Genomic DNA, 26,898 nt, shown 5'->3' with positions numbered 1-26,898 from the left:
TAATTGTTATTTATTTTGTTTATTTGTTAAGAAATGTGAAGAATTTTTGAATATTTCTATATTTCATACACAATTAATATTGTTCATGAATAAATAATGATGATGAATGATGATGTATTTGTAAGGACAGACTGGAGTCCTTAGTAAGGACTCCTTACTAGGTTAAAGTTGGCTCGACAGAAAAACATACATGTCTAATTTTCATTTAATTTCAATTGTACATATATTTATATCGTTACCATAGAAGTATCAGAGTTATAAGTTAAGACGTAAAAAACCCGCGCAATGGCCATATCTTCCGTCGTTGCAAGCTTCGCGCGGCGCAAATTGGCGCCGTCTTTTAATAATTGCTTCTAATTTTCTGGCTTTAAGCCCACTCTTACACCGTGAAAATGTTTTGCTAATGTCTTTCCATAATAGCTACTACTTTTAAAACAACAGAATCAGTGGATATAGGTACCTACTTATGTGCTTTATATTTAAAATTGGTTCAGACCGCCGTGCCGGCGGGATTACTAAAGGGGCCCACTGATTAACAGTCCGCCGGACGGTATCGGCCTGTCAGTTAGAACAAAAATTTGACAGTTCCGAACAACTGACAGGCCGATACCGTCCGGCGGACTGTTAATCAGTGGGCCCCTTAAGTGTACTTGGTCTTGTGGGCGATTCTCAGAGATGACGTTCGGTGCCTGACTTCGGTGCCGATATTTATTTTTTACTTATTTGATACACAACTTTATTTCCTAAAATCTAGCCTTAATATAAAAAATATTGGTAGTTGAGGCCTCCATTAGAACCTTATAGTTTCTTTGATATTTCAGATTTAAAAAACACCGAAATCATGTGCAGGCACTGAAATCAATTTGCGTCACCGAATTCAAAAATGCTTACACAGAAATCACACTTCAATTTTATATCTAAATTATATTATAATTTATTAATATTTTTTATTCTTATTTGATGATAATTGATATGCGATGTAGCGAGGCTAATGATATAGCATAGCTTACATAAATTTAATAAATAGTACCTTTGTTTACTCAAGATTTTAAAATAACCAAGTTGCGGCTTATGAAACAACATCTCTAGAAGATATCCCACACTAATTGACTATCCTCATACAATACGGCGATGTATGGTCCTGAAACGAATTTCAGACATGTCGACCACAAATTCGCACATAAGTGCGATGAAGAAGAAAATGTTTGTTTCACACAATCCAACGGCACACTCATCAAAAAGAAACTTATGTTACCTACACCCGATAAACAAGATACTTTTGAGTGGTGTTCCATGCTCAAAAATATTTAATGCACTTATAAAACAATGTAAACAATACGGAAAACAAGTATTGTGCTAGACTTATAAATATGTAGTATTTTTGAATGACAGAGGTTTAAAGCGTGAACTCCCTCAATTTAAAACTATTTAAAGTTGTTGACTAATGCTTAAAGATCAAATTACCTATTAATTATGATCTCCTGCACCCTCACACACTTGAGCTAAATTGTAACTCCGATATTTAAACATAAATACATCAGACATTGAGGATTGTTAAAACATTGGCTATGTTGGATTTGTGTTCATGGCTATGCTTTAGAAATATTGATCAGTAGGTACGTTCAGTACCTTTGAAGCGATCTCGACAATAGAAGGCCACTTTATTTGTAATCCCTTGTTTTGTGGGTACACCTTGCATAGTATGTAAAAACACAAGTTATTTTAAACGAAGTGGGATTAACTGCATTTATTTAATATGGCTGACACGTTTAAAGGTATCGTGGTGTAGGGTCTCAAGTGATACAGAGGACAAATTCACATAATATACTCCATTGGTTTGAAGATAAATCAAGAGAACAGCGAAAAGAGAGAAAGAAACATTGGGTCTACGATTTTCAACATACGTCTCGTGAAAAAAAAAACACTACTCATTATAAACTAATGATTTTGTTTACTTATACTATGACTTAATTTACGTACAAGCATAGTTTTACGTTTATAAAGCGTATCTTGAACTTTTTAGGTGTGATAAGTTAGAAAATAAAGTACAACAAACTAGTTTACAAAGCAGGATTTGAATTCGGTGATCACTTTCTTGATATCGGTGGTCAAAAAATCCACCGAAACCAAGGAAATCAACACCAGTGATGTCAAAATTAATCGCTTATTAGCAATTACAGAAATAGTATGAATGATACAGAGGAGATGTAATAATGATGGGTTTAGGTACTTTCGAGGATTTCTTAATCACTTGCATAACGATAAATGCACTAAAACTGTGGAAGAAAATTGCACCACCGATCTCAAAAAAACATAGAACCAAATCCACCGAATGACAGAGAAACATTTAAAAAACTACCTTAGTATACTGTGACTGCACCTCTACTTTATTCAACGGTTAAGGCTCAACTAAAGCATACTTTGTTTGAGCCACTGAGTTCCTGGTCTACAATTTTGTAAGAGTACCGACATGGTTTGTAAATTACACCGAAATCAGTCAACAGCCCGGGACACATCGCAAATTTGGTTTTATTCAATGTGTTGAGCAAACACATTACTTTGATATAAAGAATATGATCAGTTAACTAATACCTTATGCGTGAACACCGATAATAACTCCGATATAATGCCCCATCTTGAGTAATAATTTTTTGTTTCAAAAAATCTGGGCACGGGACACGCCCACCGAACATCATTTTTCGCATTTGGATATTTTTTTGATGTATTATATAAATAATAAATAAATAGTTTGATAGTGTTCCAGACAGAATATATGCTGAAAATCATGCCTGAATTAATTCAGATTTATTGAACAGTAAATTCAATACCCTTTTGCCCCGAACACGTAAAAATGGCCCTCCTGAGAAATGCCCTTGTGGGTCTAGTCAAGTGGATCTGTTGCCGAACACCAAAAAAAGCATCGAATGAAAACTTTATCATTTCATCGTTATACTTTATAATAAGGCCAATGCAGCTGACACAACATAATCTTGACAGGTCGTCGTAGGTATAAACTAACAATCTTGACGTGTAGGTATTTTCATTGAAAAACATTTTTGAAAAAAAAGTCACAGGAAATAGGTAAGTAAGTATGTAACAATGGTAATACTTAGCAAGGACATAGCTGTATATTTATAGGTGAACCAGGATCTATTGAGGGTGCGCCATGTTGCGGAATTTCACTGGAACTAATTTTTTCATACTACACTGAACTGTCACCCTATACATGAGAATAACAGCGCCCTCTTGACAATTATCATATATTACTGGTCAGGCTATACATTCGTTTACATAGTTTCATAAGTACTAGTCACTATGTCACTATTTTGGGACTAAGTAATCTACTAAAAGCATTTTATAATGTTAGAGTAAGTAGATATGGTACCTAACTAAATTGATAGCTCTGATTGCTTCAGTAGCCATTAAAACAAATGTAGTTTGATACAGGGATGTTGCGGATGCCGATTTTTTGACATCCGCGGATGCGGATGCGGATTTTTAAAGGCTCACATCCGCTGATGCGGATGCGGATGCGGATGTCAAGATAGGTACATAAAAAACGTCAAATATCTATGCAGACGACACTGCTCTGCTGTTTCACGATGTCTCATGGGCACGTTGCTTTGCAGTAGCGGAGTCAGGTTTGACTGTGATTACAAAGTGGCTCGCTGACAACCTGCTCTCACTTAATATTTCAAAAACAAAATACTTATGCTTTCATAAAACGGCCTCTTCTGCCCCCAGCTCACGGCCAGATCTCAAGCTTTCTTGTGGCAGTGCGGAGGACGACCCAGCTATTCACTCATGTAGAGTTTTCGATGTGATTAGTAATTGTACCACCATAAAGTACCTGGGTATTACGCTTGATGAAAATCTTAATTTCAAAAAGCACATCGAAGTGCTGTCTGCTAGAGTCAGAAAGGTAGTATTCATTATGAAACTACTACGAAATTCTGCTACGAGGGAGTTGCTTAAGCTTGTATACACTTCAATATGCGAATCCGTCCTATCATACTGCATTGGCGTGTGGGGTGGTTCCACTAGCTCTGCACTACTGCTTCTCGAAAGGGCCCAAAGGTTTGTGCTCAAGGTCATGCTTGGAAAGCCTCGATGGTTTCCGACGATTACCCTTTATAAAGACGCGGATGTTCTTAGTGTGAGGCAATTATTGATCTTACGAGTTGCAACTCACATGCATCAAAAAACTATAAATTCGGCAGAATATCTTACCCTAATCCGTAATCGAATCTTTAAAATTCCTACTCCCATCATAAAAACCGCTTTCGCGAGGCGTCTTCCTAACTTCCTGCATCCGTTTATTTACAATACAGTGGCAAAGTATGCAACATATCTGAAAAGTCCCCTCTTGAAGCAAAATTCGTAATTAAGCACTGGTTAAAAAGTCTTAACTACAATCAAACTGAGATGCTGTTGAAGGTCATCACCTAACTTACATGCTAACTATCTTTGTAGCCTTACACGCACACACACACACACACACACACACACACACACACACACGCGCACACAGACACAATTTTTTCTTTCCTTTTTTTTTCCTTATTCTTTGAATTGCTTAATTTCTGTAACTATTACTTTCATTACCTTCTATTAGATTAGTCCTTGGTTCTTTACCTTCACTTTACGAATTTCGATTCCGGCCACCACGTGACAGGCATAGCCTAGTGTGGGGGCCACTGGACATTATGTATTATTAATAAGGTTTTTCTTTTAATAAATATTATTCTTATTCTTATTCTTATTCTTATTACATTTTAGTAATTTTTATTTCAAAAAACCGGCCAAGTGCGAGTCGGACTCGCGTTCCAAGGGTTCCGTACAATAAGTCCCACTCACGCTTGACTGCTAATTTCTAATAGGTTTTTTTGGCTAATTACTAAATTACCTAGCAGTCTAGCACTTCCGCCGATGCTAAGACGTTCCTGTACCGAACTGTTCCACATCCGCATCCGCATTAAATCCGCATCGATTTTATGCGGATGCGGATGCGGATGTTGAAAATAATGCGGAAGTTCCGCGGTTGCGGATGCGGATGCGGATGTTCGCAACATCCCTGGTTTGATACTTACTGCGCGGGTACGAGTATCAAATAAATCAAGAGTATTTTTGTGGGTATGGTGCAGGTTATTTTCAGCTTCAGTTATGAACTCACCAGTGCGTAAAACTGTATAAATTCGGGACGGTTATAAAGAGACTGGGTTTTGATTTGAGAATTCCAATAAGCACGAACATGCGTAAAGTAAACAGTTTATGCTTCGACATACAGCTCTTTAACTACCACTTTTGCCAAGTAGGTACTACCTACTTATTCAAAAAAAGTAGGCAGGTAGGTACCTACGTAAAGTCAGCAGCAGCAGTAATTGATCCCTTCTTGATATAAGTGTAATATTTGCAGGAAAGTCAACTATATCTCTGACTTCTAGACTGTAGGTACCGTACCTACATATTTGAACACCTGCCCAAACTGGGGACCCGGGTACGTCCTTAAACTACGTTCAAAAGAGAGGTATGAGCACTGTGAATGTCATCTTCCTTTGTGTGGTAAGTAGGGCACAGCACAGCACAGCGGATGTCATTCAAGGTCTAGACCAGAGCCCAAATGAGTTTACAAAAAAACGCAGCTAAATAACACTAGACCTGACTAGACCCTACTCACAGTGTTGTATGTTCCTGCCGGTGAGTAGGTACTTAAGGTTGCCAGAGCTCAAAACGAGGGTGCGGAGTGTTAGGGTCGCAACGAGCATGTAACACCTCTGAAGTAGCAGTGACTGCTTGTGCTTAGTATAACTGGATCCCTAATTGCGAAGGCAAGTAGAAAATCTAAACGTGGCTATTGTCTTATGAAAACAGTAAATTTTATAAGACCAGTTGCTACAATTCAAACAAAATAAATCTGTTATCATTTTCGATTGGTTGTTTACTTTAAACTGTTGGGTTCCGTACTTTGTAATACCTGGTTTATATTAGTAGTTATTAAGATAAGTATAGTAATAAAAAGCATTGACCTCTTTCTAAAAGTTCATTTCATAACAGAAGGATTAATAAAAAAAATCTAATCGAGGAGTGAAACCCCATCACGCCCCGTTTCCCCGGCGAGTCACCGAATGCTGAAACTGCGAGTTACTAAATCCCTAATGTACACACACACCCACGCTCTGTCTCGTTTGTTTATAGAATTGTGCACGGCTGTGGAATAATATGTTTTAACGTGAATATAATGCCTCTACATCTGAAGCTATAGCCCGGCTGTTTTATTGTGTGTAAGCGATTCCGAGCTTTATCTCGTATAGCTGGTTGCCGGATAATCGTGTATTAATAGCGAACTCCGCTGTCGATGTCTTGCGGCCCGCCTTGCTTATTTTACGAGCATTCTATACCATTGTTCTATTTTACGCTTCCATCATACGTTGTTTAGATTACTCTAACCGCGATCGCCGATTGTGATTGGCTAACGGCTACTTAGGCGGCCGCGTACTAATTGAAATAAAGTTTTGTTTCGAGACACTTTTTCAGCTGATTTCGTTGCGGATTTTAATTAATGGTTCTGTTTTCTAGAACTAAGTAAGTAAGTAGTACCAATTACACAGTCAATAAAATAAGATAGATAGGTAATAAGGCACTGGGAGATAAAGTTTAGAATATAATGGTTAGAATGTTCTGCATTTCCCAGGAAATTATATAAAATGTAGGGGAGATGTGGGTATAATGATCCCCTTAAGGGAGGAACTTTACTGTGTTCACAGTTGGAGACAAAAATACAAGGTTTATGTCTTTATGAATAGTCCATTTACTTAACTAAGTAACTGCATACTTATTTCTCGTGTTTTTTTATATATTTAAATAATTATGTTATGTTTTCTAAAGGTTTAGTAAAGGATCATTTTATACATAGGTATGTATAAAACGATCCCTAGGGTAGAGTTAAAATAATCACAGATGATTCCTTTGTAATATCAAGATTTCTTCGTCTTAATCATTTAAATCAGTCGATTCCAGCGTTTCTTTATTTTCAGAAGATGAGTGCTATTTTTTTCTATACTGGCCTTATTTTTAACGCCGTCAGGGGCACAGATTTTGCTTGCTATTTTAAAAGGCAATCCATAATTTAATCGCATTAAGAACCCTTATTAGCATTTCTTCCTGAGGTCATTTTTTCGGAAGTAAGTGGCTTTGTGCACATAAATTCGCGACATGATATGTTATGGCCTGTACAGGAAATGCTCATAGTAAATTACTTAGGGGGTAAAATGATTCCAGGGATCATTTTAAGCCTACGAAAAGGGATCGTTTGACCTCAAACATCAAATTTGAAATATCGACAAAAATATAACTTTCAAATTCAACTTGCTTCAGTATAAACATCCTTAAAGTACAGATGAACATCATTAAGATCCGACAGTGAAACATAATTTGAATAAGACGCAACATGCTAAAAGTAATGGAATTCGGGAAATAGGCTACCGTAGATTAGACGTATATGTTTTAATTATTTTCCAATAAAATGACGCTACGTGCTCATACCGCCATGACACTTTAAGAGGCAACTGGCAGGGTCACGGGGAAGACGTTTAATGCATATTTAGATAGATGGCATCAGTAGTTGCTCAGATAAGAGGGGGGATCATTTCACTTTGAGGGATCATTATACACGCATCTCCCCTCCTACCTACGAGGGGCGTTCAAAATATTCTCGGTATTGATATCTTACGACCTCTTCTAAAATTTCTTTCGTTACTGGCCGCTAAGGTTTATTCATTGACATTAAAAAAAAGTATAATTCGAACCGAGATAGTCTTTTGTTTTTCTGCAATTGCTGAACAAACATGAACATCCTGTGCGAATTGACAATGTTAACTAAATTAGAACATCGATGCGTGATAAAATTCTTGACAAAACAGGGTAAAAATCAAAAAACCATAAAAGAGGAAATGGATTGTGTTTACCGTGAGTCTGCTCCTTCTTTATCTACCATTCAAAAGTGGTCAAGCGAGTTTAAACGCGGAAGGGAGAGTATTGAAGATGACCCTAGACCTGGCCGGCCTGTAGTAGCTACTTCACAAGAAAATATTGATAAAGTGGAAAAACTTATATTGGAAGATGGTCGAGTGAAGGTAAAATCTATAGCACAAGTAACCAATCTCTCTATTGGTACCGTACATGATATTATACATGACCATCTTAATATGTCAAAAGTAAGTGCAAGATGGGTTCCGCGAATGCTGACTCGGCTTCAAAAAGACATGCGTGTAGCTTGTTGTTCCGATTTTATTGACCTGTGCGGTGAAAATCCTGATGAGGTGCTGCAAAGAATAGTTACTGGAGATGAAACCTGGGTTCATCATTATGACCCAGAGAGTAAACAAGAGTCCATGCAGTGGCACATTAAGGGTTCAGCTCATCCCAAGAAGTTGAAGGTCATCCCTTCAGCTGGCAAGGTCATGGCCACGATATTTTGGGATTGTGAAGGAGTATTACTAATCGATTATAAAGAAAAAGGTGTAAATATCACAGGACAGTACTACGCTAACATTCTACGTCAATTAAAGGATGTAATTAAAGAAAAGAGGCGAGGAAAGTTAACCAAAGGTATTCTGCTTCTGCATGACAACGCCCCCGTCCATACTGCTCATATTGCCAAGGCAGCTATTGTTGAACGTGGGTTTAAAACTGTTACTCACCCACCGTATAGTCCGGACTTAGCCCCCAGCGACTTCTTTTTGCTCCCCAATCTTAAAAAGGATCTGCGTGGAAATAAATTTTCTGACGATGAAGCATTGAAGGCGGCAGTGGAGGAGCATTTTTACACGAAAGATAAAAAATATTTTTACGAGGGATTAAAAAAAAAATTGATCGATCTTTTAAGTGTATGAACATAGGGGGGGAGTATATTGAAAAATAAAAATATCAAACTTTTCGTACTTGTTTGTTTTCATTCTCATACCGAGAATATTTTGAATACCCCTCGTAGTAATAGGTATAAGTGTTTCGCATCGGGACAGTTAAGCTTATAAACTAATGCTACAGAAAGCATATAGTACCGGTCTACTGATGTACGTGTATCCAATAATGAAATATCTACTATACAATACGAGTAGGTATTACAGAATCTCCAATGTTAGAATAAGAACTACGATTAAGGGGCCTATGGAGTTAGGATGTCTAAAAGTTAGTTTGATTGTCACGCTATCACAGAAATAACTTGTTAAAACGAAGCACAATTATACTCGTATTTACTTACAGGGAAAATTTACACGAATAGGTCTTGGTAAGATAAGGATGTTTTTTTGAAGTGAAAACTTCTTTAGCGGCGCTGTGCACTTTTTGAGGTGGGGAAAAAATGATAAACTCGAGACAGCGTGAGGCGTAACCCTCTCTTTCTACCGCGCGGCGAAAATGTATGCCTGAGCCTGCTGTTTCGTTTTTATTCACCAAAGAACTTTAGTCATAACGTATCATAATCGGGTCAATTATTTAAAACTGGACTTTTATATTAAGTAATAAAGCTCAATGTTCTAATCTTGTACGGGCTGAAATACGAGGATCTCACAGTTACTTTCTAATTTTATATCACTCAAATATAATTCAATAAAGCTGTACATCATGATGAAATCGCTAATAAAAGTGAAATTTTTTCTTGTGATAACAACCCCTCTTTACATGTAGTTGAAGGTAATTAGTTAACAAAAATATGCAAGCTCGATAGAACCGTTACAGATAGCAATCAAATAATTTCTGAATTGCGCCAATGCAGTATAACATTTTTTTTTAGTTAAATTACCACGAACTCATGATTCTTGGTGCAACCTACGGCTATTTTATCAGAGATGGTAACTTATAATACCTAATTTTAATACTTATTCTAGAAATCATAAAAAGTATAAAATATTGCAATCCTTGTAATTAAAGAGCCGCCTGCTACAATTTTTTTGAAATAGGTAGGGAGTATTACTGCAACGTTTTGCCGCCAGAGTGCAGCACTAGCGCTTTTAGTAAACCATAGAGTAACTTATACATACTGTAGGGGAGGGGGGCCCAAGGTGAGCACCTTAAGAGGAATTGAGAAAAAAGTATGAAAAAATTATCAGTAACTCACTTTGAATCCTATTTTAAAGCTGAATTTATTGTAGTTTAATTATACATACTTCAAAATTCTGCAAAGTTTAGAAAAACTAATAAAAATAACGAATTACGAAAACTTTACTTTTGCACGCTTTGCCCGAGGCGGAGCTTAAAGCGGGCACAGCTTTTGGGCAAAGCGAGCACACAGGGGGCCAAATGAGCACACTTCATTCATGCAATAACCATACAGTATTTATTTGGAGGTAAGGACAGAAATTACGTTGATCACATCAATATAACTTTAGTGATTTGATATAGACTTTAATCAAGGCCAAAATATAAGAAAATTTACATTAAATGGTACTTCTTACCAAACATACAACATAGGTACTTTAAATTTACTTAACAATTGGCTAAAATCACAGACATGACGAAAATTTTTCGTCTTCTTAAAAACATAAACTTTTTATCAAATAAGTATTTATTTTATTTTATATCTCTTGACAAGTGTCACTGTAAAATGGTCCAATACCAATATAAGTTGTGCAGGCTTGGTGTGGGCTATGCTCACTTTGCCCTGCCCGCTTTGCCTTTTCGACCAAACCCACATTGACCACATTGTACTCAAACCTAACCCTCAAATATTTCGCGCCATTCATGAACATTTTACCTAAACAAAGCTAAATAACTGTCAATTCATATTACAATTAACGTTTTTCAACAACGTCCTCACAGATCCACAAAACACTCGATGCATACCTTGTATTTTTCATATCTGAACTGATCAAATCGTAATTTTTGACACTACCCTCGCACGGTCACTAACAGCAGCGGGTGGGCCACTGCGGCAGGGAGAGCGGGGCGGGGCGGATATGTCCACGCAGTCACGCCGCCATTGCTGTTATATTTTCGAGGTGAGCACTAGTGCTCGCTTTGAGCACTATGCTCGCTTTGGGCCCCCCTCCCCTACCTACCTTAAACTGTTTTTGACAAGTTTTAACAGACAATCAAATATGTATCAAGGCGCTTTGTTTACAAAGGGTCTACCGGGAAACGCGAAATCTGCCCCTTTATCGCTCGAATATGCAAGAGTGATAGAGAGGTTAGAATAACAAAATTTCGACTCTCTCGGTTGCGGTAGACCCTTAGATTGTGACTTATTGTGGGAGTGGCGCCCCCCTACGCAGAGTTTCGCGTAATATTCCCTATTGTCGCGTTTTTTCCAGGTTTAACGTTGATTAGCTAGATTAGTATGGTGTTTTAAAACAAGACTCAAACAGAAAAAAAAATACCGTCAAGTATGTGTCAAGACTGTCAAGTTGACATTGACAGCTGACAGCTTCAACAAGAGACTCAAGATCTGAGCAACAAGTAGAGTTAAAGTTATAATTAAAGTTTTGCGACTTTTGTGTACTTTTTTTGCAGACGAAATGCTTCATTAGATTTCGACTAAAGCTTAAAATAATTCGATAGTATGGAGAACTACGATATAATATCATTCGTAGGCGAAGGGTCTTTTGGCCGAGTGTTTAAAGCAAAGAATAAAGAATCCGATGTTGTAGTGGCATTAAAAGTTATACGCAAGGTATCGTATGTCAGTTTGTTGTGATTAAACCATAACACATTTCACAGAGTATAATTTCTCATGATATAATTTACTTTTCTCAGAAAGGCCGCTCGTCAAAAGACTTGAAAAACTTAAGGCAGGAATGTGACATTCAGCGTACACTTGAGCACCCGAACATTATACGTATGATCGATAGTTTTGACACGGAATCAGAGTTGGTGGTAGTGACAGAATATGCTGAGAAAGAACTTCACAGTATATTGGCTAAAGAAGGTTGTTTAAATGAGGAACAAGTCAAGAAGATTACATGGGATTTGGTGTCTGCTCTGTACTACTTACATTCACACAGGGTTTTACACCGGTATGTATAGTTGGTCAAACCAATTTGTCAGTAAATAAGAACAAAAAATCCTATACTCATCCTTTTCTTTTGGGTGCTAGTACTAGTGTAAGACAAAGATAGTATGATTCTCTCCGTCTATGTTTGAACTGAGACAGTACTTTAACAAACTATATACATTTTTTAACTGACTTATAAATTTAATATCTAAAATTCTGTTGTTATTTATCTGCACAAATGGTTAAGATGTAGGAGTTTTTATTCAAGTTTCATACTATATCACTATGGCATTTATTTTATTATGACATTTATTTTATTATGACATTTATTTAATGCAAATACAAGTGGATTTCGTGCTTTATGGCGCCGAGACGTGGCCGGTTCTTGGAAGGCACGTTCGCTTCACGTTACAGAGATGAAGATGCTGCGGTGGATGTGCGGCGTTACGCGCGCTGACCGCATCCGTAACGAGTACATCCGTAGCAGTCCGTGACGTAGCAGAGAAGCTCCAAGAATGTCGCCTCCGGTGGTTCGGCCACGTTTGTCGCAGGCCAGCTGCCTTATGCCTGGCTGGCTAGCATAGCCCTTGACGGCCCCCGACCCAAGGGCAGATAAAAAAAGCGATGGCTCAATGTCGTGAAAGCAGATATGAGCGTGAACAGGCTCACACGAGACGACGCCCAGGATCGCTCAAAGTGGAGGAAAGCATGTAGGAAAGCGGACCCTGGCAAAAGCCGGGATAACGCTAGGTAGAAGAAGAAGACAAGTGGATTTCGTATATAATAATGATGAAGGAACCAATGTAATTTTGATTGTTCATCCATAACTCGGCAACAAAATATTTGTGATAACATACAAATAAATGTCCTTATTGGTATTGTAACCCAGGACCCCCTGCTTCATTGGCACGGTCACTGGGCGTTTTCTAAAATAAATATCGAAAACCTGATACTCACATCCTCATGTTATTGGGTTCATTCAACTCTGAATCACTAGCATATTCAATTCTGATGATAAAATAAAATGTCCCAAAAATTTGTATGAAAATTGTACGTTCCACTACGTCACGCACATACAAGTGAAAATTTTTTTCATACTAAAACGTGATGTAATGGAATGGACATTTTGGGACATCTTTTTTTAATGGCGGGATGGAGAATGCTTTCTATTCTGAGTAGAATGAGCCCAAGAACGTCCAGATTTGAAAGAATCAGGTTTTCAATATTTATTTTAGAAAACGCCCCACCACTGACTAGATTAGGATTAGATTAGATTAGGCTGTTAATAAATGTTACCTTTATTGATATCAGATTTTTATATAAGATGACTTGTTATAATCAGAGATCGGACAAATTTGCGACATTGCTCGCAATAATGTGGACATGACTCCAAAATTGATTAAATAATTAATCATTTGATTAATTTCTTACCTGAGGTTTAATTTTGATTCCTAATCAATAAAAAAACAAAGATTTCTTATAATGTAAATTTATTAAAGAAATTAATCAGTATGTTTTCCAAATTTTCTGTAGGTACTCATTTTTTTATATCAATAATATATTTAAGTGCTATTTATTGACGAGGGAACAAAATTAAATCTCAAGTAAAAAATTAATTAAAATAATTAAATGATTAATTATTTAATCAATTTCGGAGTCTTGTCCACATTACTGCGAGCAATGACGCCCATCTGTCCGATCTCTGGTTATAATAATGTAAATATTTATTTCTTATTTTTACAGGGATCTGAAGCCCCAGAATGTATTGCTGGACAGCAGTGGCTGTGCTAAGCTCTGTGACTTTGGGTTGGCTAGAATAATGACCAACTCCACCCACATTCTAACATCCATCAAGGGGACTCCGTTGTATATGGCACCTGAACTCATTGATGAAAAACCTTATGATCATCAGGTATTTATTTTGACTGCGTATAAAATAATGTGCTTTTTAACTGCATTTTTATTTTACTAAAATTTAAGGAGGAAAGAAATTAACGGCCCTATGGAGGGTTTTAAGCATGACAAATTTTAGATTTTATGTCCCAGTCAAGAGTCTACTGCTAGTAATCATAGTGATAAGCACTCACGGAGCAGGTCCGTAGTCTACAAAATACATTTCGTAAAAAAAATGGCAATTAATTTTAAACTCCTAAGGCCCAATGTGAATTACAATTTACACTCCACTTCAATCTAATTAGAACCTTTCACAAACGAAATAAAGTAGCATTTGTTGTGTTTCATTGCTTTCTCAAATAATCGAAATTTATCCTACTTTAGTATACAATAGGGTTCAAAATAAAATGGGAAGGATTTTTGTATGATGAGTCTCACAAGGTTAAACTTTTTCCAGGCAGATCTCTGGTCCCTCGGTTGCATAGTGTACGAGCTGATGGCTGGTCAGCCACCGTTCTACACCATGTCGATCCTGCAGCTGGTGAGGATGATTCGCCACAAGCCGGTGCAGTGGCCAAGCTTCATCAGCAAGGAGGCCCGTTCTTTCTTACAGGTGCAACTTTGTTACTTTCAATTAAGCACAGTTTATTATGCATTGGATTTACTACCTTATGATATAATAATCAAAATTTCCTATTGACTTAGAATAGGTACAGTGCCAAATGTATTAAACCCTTTTGTCAATTACAAATTAGGTGTAATTTAAGATTGTTAAACAATATTTTACAATTAGCTGCATTTGTACAGTCTCTTAGTGTAAAAACCTACATGAAATGTGTGTAGGGATTGTAGGATTTAATTAAACTTATTATATTTTATACGATCAATACATGCAAGTGTGGCATAAGTGTGCCCCGCCTTGTGTGCCTTATGGCGCAGCCAGCGCCTGTGCCTTTTACCCCTATTTACCTTATTAAAGAACTTGTTAGTTAATAAGGTCAATAGGGGTAAGTATCTGATAATCATACCTTCTCATTTTTACTTTATTAAAGAACTTGTTGGTTAATAAGGTCAATATTGGGTAAGTATTGATTGATTGATTGATTGATTTATTTATTGGTAAAATTGGTTGTTTTACAAGTCAAGATTTCTACATATTTACATAATGAGATTAAAATACTAATATTTACACATTTTTACATTTACAACTAAATCTTAAACTACTTAAAATTAATTCAACATAAATAATGGTATTACAATTTCTTCTTAGAACTACTTAAACATTCATTTAATGATCTCCACGAAGAAACTCGTCTACACTGTAGCACGCCCGTGCGATTAGCAGCGATTTGAGTTTCCTGGTAAACTCAATGTCACTTTTCGCTGATTTTATATCGGGTGGAACTGAGTTGTAGATTTTAGCCCCAATGACACTGAGTGATCTCCTGAGTTTGGCTAGTCTCTTTATTGGGGCAACCAGCATTGGCTGTCTGCGGTTGTTCCCAGCGCGGCTAGAATTAGTTTTGTAACTAGCGAGGTTTGACCTGACGTACTGACACGCTGCTAATATGTAGACCGATGGTAGCGTTAACACTTTGTTGTGTGTAAATAGTTCCTTAGCTGGGTGGTCGTAAGGTTTCTTAGATATTATCCGCAGCGCCCGCTTTTGTATTTTGAATACACTGTCCCGACTCGCAGCCAAGCCCCAAAGGTCGACACCGCGGATTATGATCGAGTGGAAGTATCCATAATAGGCCTTTCTTAGGTTATCTGCCGATAGGGTGGGCGCAAGCCTAGACAAGGCAAAACATGCCGACGAAAGCGAATTGCACAACTGATCAATGTGCGGGGACCATGTAAGTCCAGAGTCGATTAAGTATCCTAGATATTTAGTTTGGTTTACTTGTGGGACATTAATGTTATTTATTTTAATATTTAGCTGGGGTATGTCAGTATCTGATAATCATACCTTCTCATTTTTGTGAAATAAGAATGAACCTTAATCGCAAGATCATTGCTTTGTGTAATCTCAATAATATATGCCTATTATATTTGATAATCATAATGTAATCCAAGATTTCAAGATCAGTTTCGATTTAGCACATTTTGTTTATTTTTCATACCTTTGCAGGGACTGTTACACAAAGACCCCATGAAAAGGATGACTTGGCCAGATATACTGGCGCACCCGTTTGTAGCGGGCCACATCCTCATTCTGCCCGAAGATGTGCAAAGTGAATCACCTTTCACACAACCGCTCAGTCACAGTCAGCAGGAGGCGAAGCGGTTGCAGCGGGATAAGATTAGCAGCAATGCAAGGTACTTATTAACAGCAACACGCTTAACTGACTTTAGATCTGCTATATAATATCCTACAAATTTATTCAAGTAAGCAATATAAAGCAGTAAATAGAAAGTCCATGCATAGTTCGTGATCAGCAACGCAGGCTTCGTTCACAATAATTATATCTAGGGTTTGCAATCCGGATCCGGAATGTATGAAATTATCCGGATCTGGATCCGGATCCGCGGATCTTCCCATACATTTCGGATCTGTCGTGCAAACCCTAATTATATCCTAGATTATTTTGTTACAAATTGTCGGTTGTGTAACTTGTTGAATTTATTTTATGTGTACATTTTCTTATGTATTTTGTTTTCAGGGCAATGAAACTGGACAGTGAACCCTTAAAAGTAGTAAACAGAAGAGAGCACGATCTCCGTCACATCCGTGGCGTAACTCAACCCGCAGAGTGCGTGCCCATGTCCGATGACGATAGCGTGCGCGCCACCAGCGCCTTCAGCGTGCGAGACAGCCTCAAAACTGACGATGAAGACCAGTCCCAACCCATCACCGTCGCCAACGCAAAACTACTAAGACACGAGTACAACGTCATGAACAATTCCAATCTTGTCGTCTGTAATTTAGAAAATAATATGGCGCAACTTATGGCAACTAATAAAAAACAAATTGATGTAGCCAAGAAAATGGACAAGATTGTAGAGGAGAAACAGACTGAAAAACCTAAAACAGAAGCCGCAAACGCAAGTGAAAAGACTGAAGATGTTGACGTGAAACAGAAACGGAAAAGTATAGATACCGCGTCACACAGTTTAGAGAACCCGAAAAGTTCTACGAAATGCAGCAGTGAGGTTAGTTCTGGACTTAGTAAGAGCGTACCGCCGTCTTATAAGCAAAAGTTACTGCAGTTCTCAAGAGATAAACTGAGGTTCGCCAGCGGCGGGAACAGATTGACAAGAAGCATCAAGCGATCATTTCATTTTAGTAGGAGTTGGGATAAGAACAAGTCGGATAATCAGAGACGAACTAGTGAACCAACCATTGAAATCCCAAGTATTGTTGACGCGGATCAGGAAAAATGCTCGAAGGAAACCAAGGATGAAGACATTGAAAAGATAGAATTGATTGAAGAACTTTCTGATAAAGAAGTTGCTAATAATGATGAAATTGTTTTACCGGAAGAAAAACACGAAGGTAAAATATTTTTTTTACATTATTTACTACGCGTAATTATATTTTGTCATAGTTATTAGGTATAATGCCGCGCTAATTATGAAACCCGTATGTGAGCTGTAAAACTAGTTTGAAATTGTACTTGCGCGGGAAAAGGTGATACCAGAGAGACATTTTGCTGAATTCACTGAACTGACTTCTTTTGGTTTCTAGTCAAGGAGCCATCCGCCATTGAGCTGGAAGAATGGGAAGCGTTCCTGAATTCCAATATTAGTGAAGTAATGGATGGCGACGTTGAATCTCTCACGCAGCTGAATATGGTTTGTGTTAGATTCATATAGGTACATATAGCCAACTGGTTAAATTAGTCGTCTAATTAGTTGGCTGAAGAACAACCAGCCAAGTCATTGATCGCAACGTTTAATTTAGTTAATTTTGACACTGATAGTCCAGTAGCTGGCGTAGCTGCACAGTATTGCCATAGGAAATCAATTCCCTTTCCCTACCTAGTAAGTTGTAAAACACTGCACAGTACAAATACATAACATACCTAGAATACAATAAAGGGTACCAAGGCAAAGTTATCCCTTTAATTTAAGAGGAAAAATAATAATCAACAAAGCAACATCTGTATATAGGCAATGTTATAATAGGGATGATGACACATCTTGAATTTTATAACAAAATCTAGTATAATAGATAGCAAACGAGCAATTTATCACAATAATGTGAATATTAAAATAAAATATTGAAAAATTACAAAATTACGGGACCTGAAAGTTTCAAAATTTAAGTTTTTTTTTAACTTCCAAAAACGATAAAAGTAAGGGTACCATTCGATTCCTTACATTTCATCAAAAAAAAATTGTATAGCAACTATATACATAAACGCAATATTTCACCGACAAAAACGCAATTTTCTTGTTTTGTCCATACTACAAGATGGGCGATGACGTCACGGCCTCTGGCCGTTTTGTATAGGGCGTTTAGCGAGTGAAGTGCGACTGTCGGACTTTGACTACAATTTCTGACTTCTGTGTTACTTTAATGCAATGGGTTCCATATAGACATTTGATACTAAAAACAAACCCGATCGATTGATACCATAAAAAAAAACCGGCCAAGTGCGAGTCGGACTCGCGCACGGAGGGTTCCGCACCATCAACAAAAAATAGAGAGACGGACGGACGGACGGACGGACGGACGGACAGCGAAGTCTTAGTAATAGGGTCCCGTTTTTTACCCTTTGGGTACGGAACCCTAAAAATTAGTCATGTAGCCTATTGTTTGACAGGTGAGCATGGTGGTGGGCGTGGTGGGCAGCTCGGGGCGCGGCGCGCGCGGCGGGCGCGTGTGCGGCGCCGTGGCCGCGCTGCTCGCGCTGCCGGCCGTGTCGCCCGCGCTGCCCCGCCACACGCTGCTGCACATACAAGATGTAAGCGAGACCATAATTACTACTTATTGTAAATCCTGTGTATTAGTGTAAGCCCTGAGTGAGCGTTCGGCGGGGCGTGCAGCGGGGCGTCGGGCTCACAAGTGTTTTGAGCAGCGTGCACTAAGGCCGCTACTATACGCTTGCATTTGTTTAACATGCACGCCGCACGCCCCGCCCCGCTGCACGCCCAACTCGAGCGTCCACTCAGGCCTTATACTTATTGATGTACAGGACGTCAGCCAACTACCATTTGCTCGGTTTCTTTACGGGGTCAAAGTGCATCCAAAGTTCCAAACACAGATCAATTTTACTGTACAGGGTAGTTCTCATTGCAAACACTACGGCGGCGATGGAAAACACTAAAATATACATGTTGAAGTTGAAACTTTGAATAGTATTTATAATTGTTTCAGGTATATCTTGAAGCTAAAGTCGTGTACGAGTTCATCGCAGCCATTAACTCGTTGATGAAGGACTGCAAGAATGATGACGACATGGAAGACAGGTAATTTAATCCCTGAAAGGTCAAAATTGCAAAGTTTTTAATACCATCTTTGTATGGAGTATCTTTAACTTTAGTCACAAGATGCCGCTTATTACAAAGGTTTTGGCACATCTATTTGCACGATACATACTATCGGTTCCTCTTTAGGATGGTGGTATTAATTCTACATTTGAAATAACTTAATTCAAGGAACCTCGGTACCAAGCGGCATCTTCCACGAAAAATCGCAATGATAAAACGCCGAGTATAAATAGTTGACCTTATTATTAGACGAGAGGCATTAAACTAATGATTAATGACACAGGAGCGTCCTTGGCGATAAAACGGATACGATTATCACCGACATAAAACATTTGGCTGTGTTTTAGTAGCTGTTCAAAGTTAATGGCTGCAGAAATGTGATAGTTAAACAATTTGTCGTCAATTTTTAATACGTTTGGAAAATTAGGTATTAATAATAATTTTAACCTGTATTAACTGTATTTTAAAGGTGTTAAAATAATTATTAATTATTTTAAAGGTGACTTCACAGTTGGTCCCATCGTCATCAGGTGAAGATCGATAGGACCTGATGAAAAAAAAAACGAGTGAATTCTTTAAATACAGTGATTCGAGTATTTTTTTTCCTTCTCGGAATTGCAATCCGGATCCGGAATGCATGAAATTATCCGGATCTGGATCCTGATCCGCGGATCTTCCCATACATTTCGGATCCGTCGTGCAAAACCCTAGCCGTGTGGTGAAATGAAACTGCTGACGAAGACCAAAAAATTATGGCATTTTGTAAAGTCTGAAATTTACAAGAATCTATACGCTTCTAGACTGACGGGTACGGGTCGGATGCTGGAGGTGTGCGCGTGGCTATGCGCACGCTCGTGCCGCGCCGTGCGGCAGCTCGCGGCAGCCACAACCGCGCACCGCGCCCATGCTGTCTTCACACGGCTGCTGACCTTGCGTGAGTAGCCACGCACTTGCTATATTGTTTACAGATGTTGAAAGTGCAGAAAATTTCCAATAAATGGGAGTTCTAGGAAACAAGAAATATTGTTTTGAATCGGGTTTTTTATGTCTATAACGTCCATTGCAATAACGACCATTGAATTATCTGTTGTTTATGTTTTTTGTCATGAAATCGAACGTGTCGAAACCAATCGATCGATCATACCACATCGTTGAACTGTTACTACCGGATTACATTACGTCAATGGGTAACACCACTAGCTATATTGTTACTATAGTTGGCCAAACAATTTGTCAGTAAATAGGAACAAAAAAAACTATACTCATCCTTTTCTTTGTACTAGTGTAAGACAAAGATAGTATGATTCTCTCTGTCTATGTTTGAAATGAGACAGTTCTTTGGCAAACTATAAGTAAAATTAACATTAACAATTGTCCACAGATACAAAAACACCTCGCATAGTTCTTAACATCGTGGGTCTCCTCATCACCATACTCCAAGACCTGCCCGAACACGCAGATGTCGTCGAGAAGATTCTATTCGACGACAAAAGCTTCAATTTCATGTGTCTCTTGGAACAACCCAGCGACGCCTTGAGAATGCGAGTCTGTATACTTATTAGTCTATTATGTACATTTTCGTGTACCGCTTTCTCGGTTGCTATGGAGACGAAGTGGAGTAAAGCGGAGAGTGATTGTTTGGAGGCGTTGCATACGCATTGCAATGTGACACTGAACAGGGCAGCCAGGTTAGCTACTAAGGAGCTTAGTAATATGCCGTTTTATAACTAATCCGATTATATTCAGTATTAAAACGTACAATTTATTTGTATTTAAGAGCTAATGCGACTGTTTAAACCGTATTTAAATGGTAATAAATTTAAAGACAACGAAACTGTTAACTTTCACAAATGTTACAATGGGAAATATTATTTTAGTCACCAGGATAGTGATGGGCATTTTCAGGGTAGCTGTTTAAATAGTGATGTGGTCCGTTAGAGTATTAAGTGTAAGGCCTGAGTGGACGCTCGAAGCGGAGCGTTCGGCGGGGCGTGCAGCGTGGCGTCGGGTGCACAAGTGATTTGAGCAGCGTGCACTAAGGCCGCTCCTATACGCTTGCATTTGTTTAACATGCACGCCGCACGCCCCGCCCCGCTGCACGCCCAACACGAGCGTCCACTCAGGCCTTACACTAAGAACTAATAACATCGACATTATCGACAATGTTAGTTAGTTGAAGGAATGCCGACGTTTAAAATGAATCATCGGCTCTGGTGTGAACTGTCCTGTATAAAGGAATGAAGAAATTTTGCCATAAAGTTAACATTATCTTTATGCTACTTCAATGGTCTGAAATATACTATGGTCTAAGTACACTGCCAACCGACAATTCATCAACCTTATTGCAAAGACATAAGGTCCACCGATGGTTCGTTAATCGTGGCTGTTATACTTATAACCTACCTAATCCACATTTAAATTTTTTAATTGGAGTTGATTTTCGTTTGTGTGATTTCATTCAGTTAAAAAAAAAACAAATGAAAGCGCTGCCAATTTCCTTGAATGATGGCTCGTTGAACGATTGACGAAAATATTGAAGCGCCTGACAATTCACCAGAGCAAAAGCTTGTTCGTAAGCGAATTACTAATCCTATTTGCGCAAGCTCCGAAATCTCCGAATGTCCTGACAATAGTAAAAGTTTTTTTTTGTAGTGTGCTTTTTCATGTTGTGTATTTCATTCCTATACTAGGCGAATTGCAAAATAAATAAATATAGGTAGGTAAACGCAGTTAAGGAAGTTTGTCTTAAGTTTTAATTATTGATCCATTGTGTTACAAAAATTGACAACACACATATAAATTTATATTGTGCTCCAACACACTTTCGTACATGTACTTAACTTTTGTTACAAATAATTCCTTATTTAGTGATAGGTACTTCATGGCATTAAATGCTAAAAAATGTGATGATAGTGGAACTTAAAATTGATAACTAAGAAATCTCTTTTTTTTACAAGACTGAAATATAAGAAACTTTTTAGAATTTGCGAATGATGACCAATTTTATTAATTAAATACATGTATTGTCTTTACATTACACGATTTTAATACCTTAGGGGGTAAGAACCATCCTGCCTGTTATCAACTTCCCGCCGTGTAGGTACGGAATTATGCATATTTATATAATTATGCAATTTGTAGGTATCTACGAGACTATGTAAACATTTATTATTCAGATGAGAAAATAAGTGCCATAAAAATCAAGCATACTATTATTGTTTCATTTATCGCCTACAGCTTAATGCAAAAAACCTCCTGTGTAATGAACTAAGTCTATAACTAGAGATCAATGACATGGCTTACCAGTTTTTATCGAAGATAAAACAAGCTTTTTGTCCCTGAAAGGAAAAAAATCTGTAAGAGGAGCCTACCTACATTGAGAAAATGGTGGCTAGAAAATCCGGAAAAACCAGAAGCTGGGAAATTCGGTGTTTTAACCAAACATGTGGGTGATCATGATCAAGTTAACAAGACTGCTGGTTTGGACATCTCAAGAGGATGCCTGCAGATAGGGCGGGTAAAAGGGCCTACGTGGGGCGCCCTATAGGTCGATGACCTTCTGGTGGCCCAAAGTACGGCTGGAGGGCAGTACCGTCTTCACCATGAGGGCACACGGGGCCCGTGCCCAGGGCCCCCATCCTCAGGGGGCCCCCAAGGACAGACAGTAACGGTATATTTGATTACCCATAATAAATAGAAGATCATAGTAGGAAAATGATAGTTTAATTAGCTATACTTTCCAAATGGGCCCCAAATTCTTATGTGCCCAGGGGCCCCAGCATAGTTTAAGACGGCCCTGCTGGAGGGGCCAGCTTTTAGAGAGATCCACTCGGCCTGAGCGCAGAAAACTGCGGGGTGAAGGTACTTACCTATATAAATAAACACATTTGGAGCTCATAGTTGAACTTTGAGAATATCTATGTTATGTCTACGAATACAATTCTCAGACTGCCAGCAATAAAAGAAAACTGGAGGTGTGTACACAATGGCAGCCCGCAGGCTCCCCTATACACTTGGGTATTGCCTGATTGTGCATTCATGTCCTCATTAGATGTTTCATTGTGTTTTATTAAAAACACAAGGAAAATTACACTTATCTTGAGATAACTGGAATAACTTGAATTAAAAATTTCCGTGTGGGTATTATCTGTTGTATCAAAACCTAACTTCCCTCTTGAATGATAGGAATTGTTATTTTTCTCTTTGTAAAACAAATACAAAGTAGTTCATTCGCCTTTGAAAGTTAACTCATTACTTTAGTTCTCCACTTATAAATACCTATGCGCAGTCAAAGAAATATTGCGCGTCAAATTATCCGATCAATATATGTATTTTTTCTTACTTTTAGCTCTCCGAAGTAAATGTTTAGTAGGTATATTATTTAGGTGCTGCAAATATTGACCATCTAAAGACTTGGTTAGAAAACCATTATCTGCCAGACCTGCCTCGATTTTTTTAAAGACCTAACGAATGGTTTGATTGTTTTTTTTTTGGGTCTCTATTGTTTCCCAAATAGTTTTAAGCCATAATGTATTGTTTGCCCGAATTTTCGTTAGTCATAATTCATTTAATTCAGAAACGCGTCACTTTTCAGGATTGCCATAAAACAAACCTAACCTAACCTGAAATGTAAACGGTTTCAGTTTTATGACTAATGATAATATGACAAACAATACATTATGACTTAAAACTTTATGGGAAACAACGGGACCCCTTTTTTATTTGCATCAAAATGGAATACCTACCAAATAAATCTAAAGGAATTTTATAATTTTCATGTAAAAACGAGAATATTCATACTACACTAACTGTGTCATACGAAACGAACTGACAATACTGACATACAAACGGTTGTGAGGGTTTCCGTTTTTACCACATTGGCTACGGAACCTTAGTCACGTGTTTTGGCAACTGTCTGGGCAAGTGTCGTAAATAGGTTCGCATTGAGATGCAATGCCCCTAAGCCCGAGTGCATGCAAAACAAATATTTATCTTCAATAAGCTTATACGGCGCATTCGCACTAAGATCAAAGACCTGTCTAGGACGCAGACACATCAGAATAGATAACTGATCAACAAAGTACGTTCAATAGATTTGTACTCGATCCGCGATCGTTCGATGAAAAGATATGGATTAGTAATATGAGTTACTTACCTACAGCTTACCTAATTTATTGCTACGTAAAACAAGCTAATAAGTACCATTTTTCTCAGGGTGATTTTGTTTTGTTTTTTATTAACATGTTGACATGACTATATGACTAGTCGGTAGGTACTTACGAATAAGTGTCTAAGGCCGGCCGCATACATACGGAAATTTTACCCGTTTTCTTGTTGTAGGTACTACAAGGGTTCCTAGTTGACTACGGCACCCTAAAAACGAAGTCCAGCAATGATTTTGTTACTGTTTCGTGTAGGGTGCTTTGCCATGTATACTTGTTCGAGTTTACCGTGTGATATCTATCTGGATACATGTCTGCGGGGATTAACGTGCTGCGTTAATTAAGTCTAAGTGGGCATTGCGCTATGGCGTTGTTTAGGTTACATAAGGGAGGTGAGCGGCCGGCCTCTGCCGGTCACCTTGTGGGCGAAACCACTGCAGACCAGCCGCTTTTGCGATTCGGCGGATTGGATAAGGTAGTATATTATTATAGTAGATCAAACAAAATGGTAAACATTAGGTATAAATATTTAAAACGGGGTAACCTAAGTACCATGCACAGTCACGGATATTAATTATAATTGTAAAACATTGTTCATTTCATATACCTAAGCGTAATTATTTAACAAACAAACTAGCTTGAACCCTAAACGGATGTTTATAATATACATAGGATTTAAATTTTTAATTCCGTAAAACCGCCTAAGTTCGCCTGGGTTTTGGCACTTTTTTGAAAATTTCTCACAGATGTATACCTACGCGTATTTTAGCTAGGTAAGGTCAAAAAACGAATTAATCTATATAGGCCTATCGTCTAAGATAACTTAAGGTCTAAATTTCGCTTTAGAATGGCTACAATTGGACTCCATAGGTAGTAGGCGAAGTATAGGCAAAATGACCTGTTTTCGCCTACATACTGCCGGAGCGTCAATTACTTATAGACAAAATGTAAAGTTTCCTACAGATATCTAAGTAATTTTAACGTATTTTTCGATTATGAACCTTAACTATTCCACAATAGTCATATTTTACATAAAAAAACATGGTAGGCGAAGACAGGTAATGATCTTACTGTATTTTCTATAGGGTTGTCCAAAAATCACGTTAACTTACTCGACAGCAGAAAAAGATAGGGTAATGGTTTAAGTGTAAAGAAAAATACTTGTTTTAAATTAAAAATTAAAAGAAAACAAGAGCGCCATACACATTCTACACATTTGATTCTATATCTTAGGTATATAATATGTTATTTTAAGCTAATAATAATAATAAAAACAACTCAAACCAATTCACCAGCCCCGGTGCCACAGATAAACACACACATAGCATTCAAGCTTGTAAGACCCCTCTTTTTGCGTCGAGGGTTGAATGACTAAGAAATTATGAATATATTACACACTTGGATTGGCAACCCTAGGGGCATGTCCGGAATATCATCTTAATTACATTTTAATTAATTACGACGTCTACACACAACTTAGGTACAAAATAATAATACCATAAGAAAGAGCATTAGTTGTAGATTATGATCCAAGGAAAAACTTACCCTTATACACTACCTACCCTTTAGCACTATTTATAACGAAGTTCCGCCAAGGCAAAAAAAACACGTGCTGTCCCTCCAACGAAACAACGGCGTTAAGTTAACTACAACTGATGCAAGAATATTGCTATGCATAAAATAAACTTTCTATTTAGTAGTTTTCTGTGGAGCATGCCCTAAAAACTAGGCGGGAATTTCCACTTTTATGAAAATAGGCGATGATAGGTATCCCAGGCGAAGAGACGGGGTTTTACACAAAACGATACTTATTTTGCGATGACTGGCGTACAAACATTGTTTTTAACTAAGTACCTACACTACACTAGCTAAATTAACTATATACAAGATATAAACTAAAACTTACACATTACGATTATACTTAATTTACAATAATTCATGCAATTATGTACATAATAAATACTCAATTAGATTTTAAATAAAATTAATCAATAATTTAAATCTAATTATAATTTAATAGTACATTACTGCAGACGCCGGGAAAGAAGGGCTTGCCGGGTGAGTAGGTATAGACGGCCGACCGTAGGGAGGCCGGATAGTGATACGAAGTCGGCAAGACCTTTTCACGGCTAGGCATGTATAGTGCTTTTCTCAAACATATGCAATGAAATAAAAAAATTCACCACTCAAAAAAACAAATTATAAATATCAACCACAAATAGCTACACGACAAAAGTTTTTTAATTTTCCTTCCAATCCTGCCATAATGACTTTTTTTTTACGTAAGTCGTCCGTATTTCGCGTGTGTAGTGTTCGAATAGACCCTATTAGGGCCATTATACACAACCTGATAATAAGAATCTTAATTTCAATAAATAAAATAAATGCAGAGGATTTTAAATATTGTCTATGGTCTCTGGT

At 37.8% G+C, this 26,898-nt stretch overlaps 2 protein-coding genes across 3 annotated transcripts in view; one reads left to right on the top strand and one right to left on the bottom strand.

Annotated features, from left to right (window-relative positions):
- Window positions 1-26,898, bottom strand: part of LOC134649152 (transmembrane protein 17-like) — a 269,508-nt gene that overhangs the window by 77,892 nt on the left and 164,718 nt on the right. The window lies entirely within an intron of this gene.
- LOC134648902 (serine/threonine-protein kinase fused) lies at window positions 11,533-21,088 on the top strand. 2 transcript variants are annotated; one of them, XM_063503495.1, is made up of 11 exons: window positions 11,533-11,665; window positions 11,749-12,008; window positions 13,730-13,898; window positions 14,337-14,492; window positions 16,011-16,198; window positions 16,543-17,375; window positions 17,568-17,674; window positions 18,649-18,789; window positions 19,203-19,294; window positions 20,116-20,249; window positions 20,697-21,088. In XM_063503495.1, exons 1-11 carry the CDS (start codon window positions 11,555-11,557, stop codon window positions 21,044-21,046), a joined length of 2,541 nt encoding a protein of 846 aa, XP_063359565.1. In that variant the 5' UTR covers window positions 11,533-11,554; the 3' UTR covers window positions 21,047-21,088. The 2 variants fall into 2 exon arrangements, with proteins under 2 accessions (XP_063359565.1, XP_063359566.1); XM_063503496.1 differs by lacking the exon at window positions 18,649-18,789.

The sequence above is a fragment of the Cydia amplana genome, chromosome 6 (assembly GCF_948474715.1).
Source record: "Cydia amplana chromosome 6, ilCydAmpl1.1, whole genome shotgun sequence".
In the NCBI taxonomy this organism is placed as follows: Eukaryota; Metazoa; Arthropoda; class Insecta; order Lepidoptera; family Tortricidae; genus Cydia; species Cydia amplana.
Note: the sequence above shows the minus strand (reverse complement) of the source record. Positions and strands in the feature narration are given on the sequence as shown.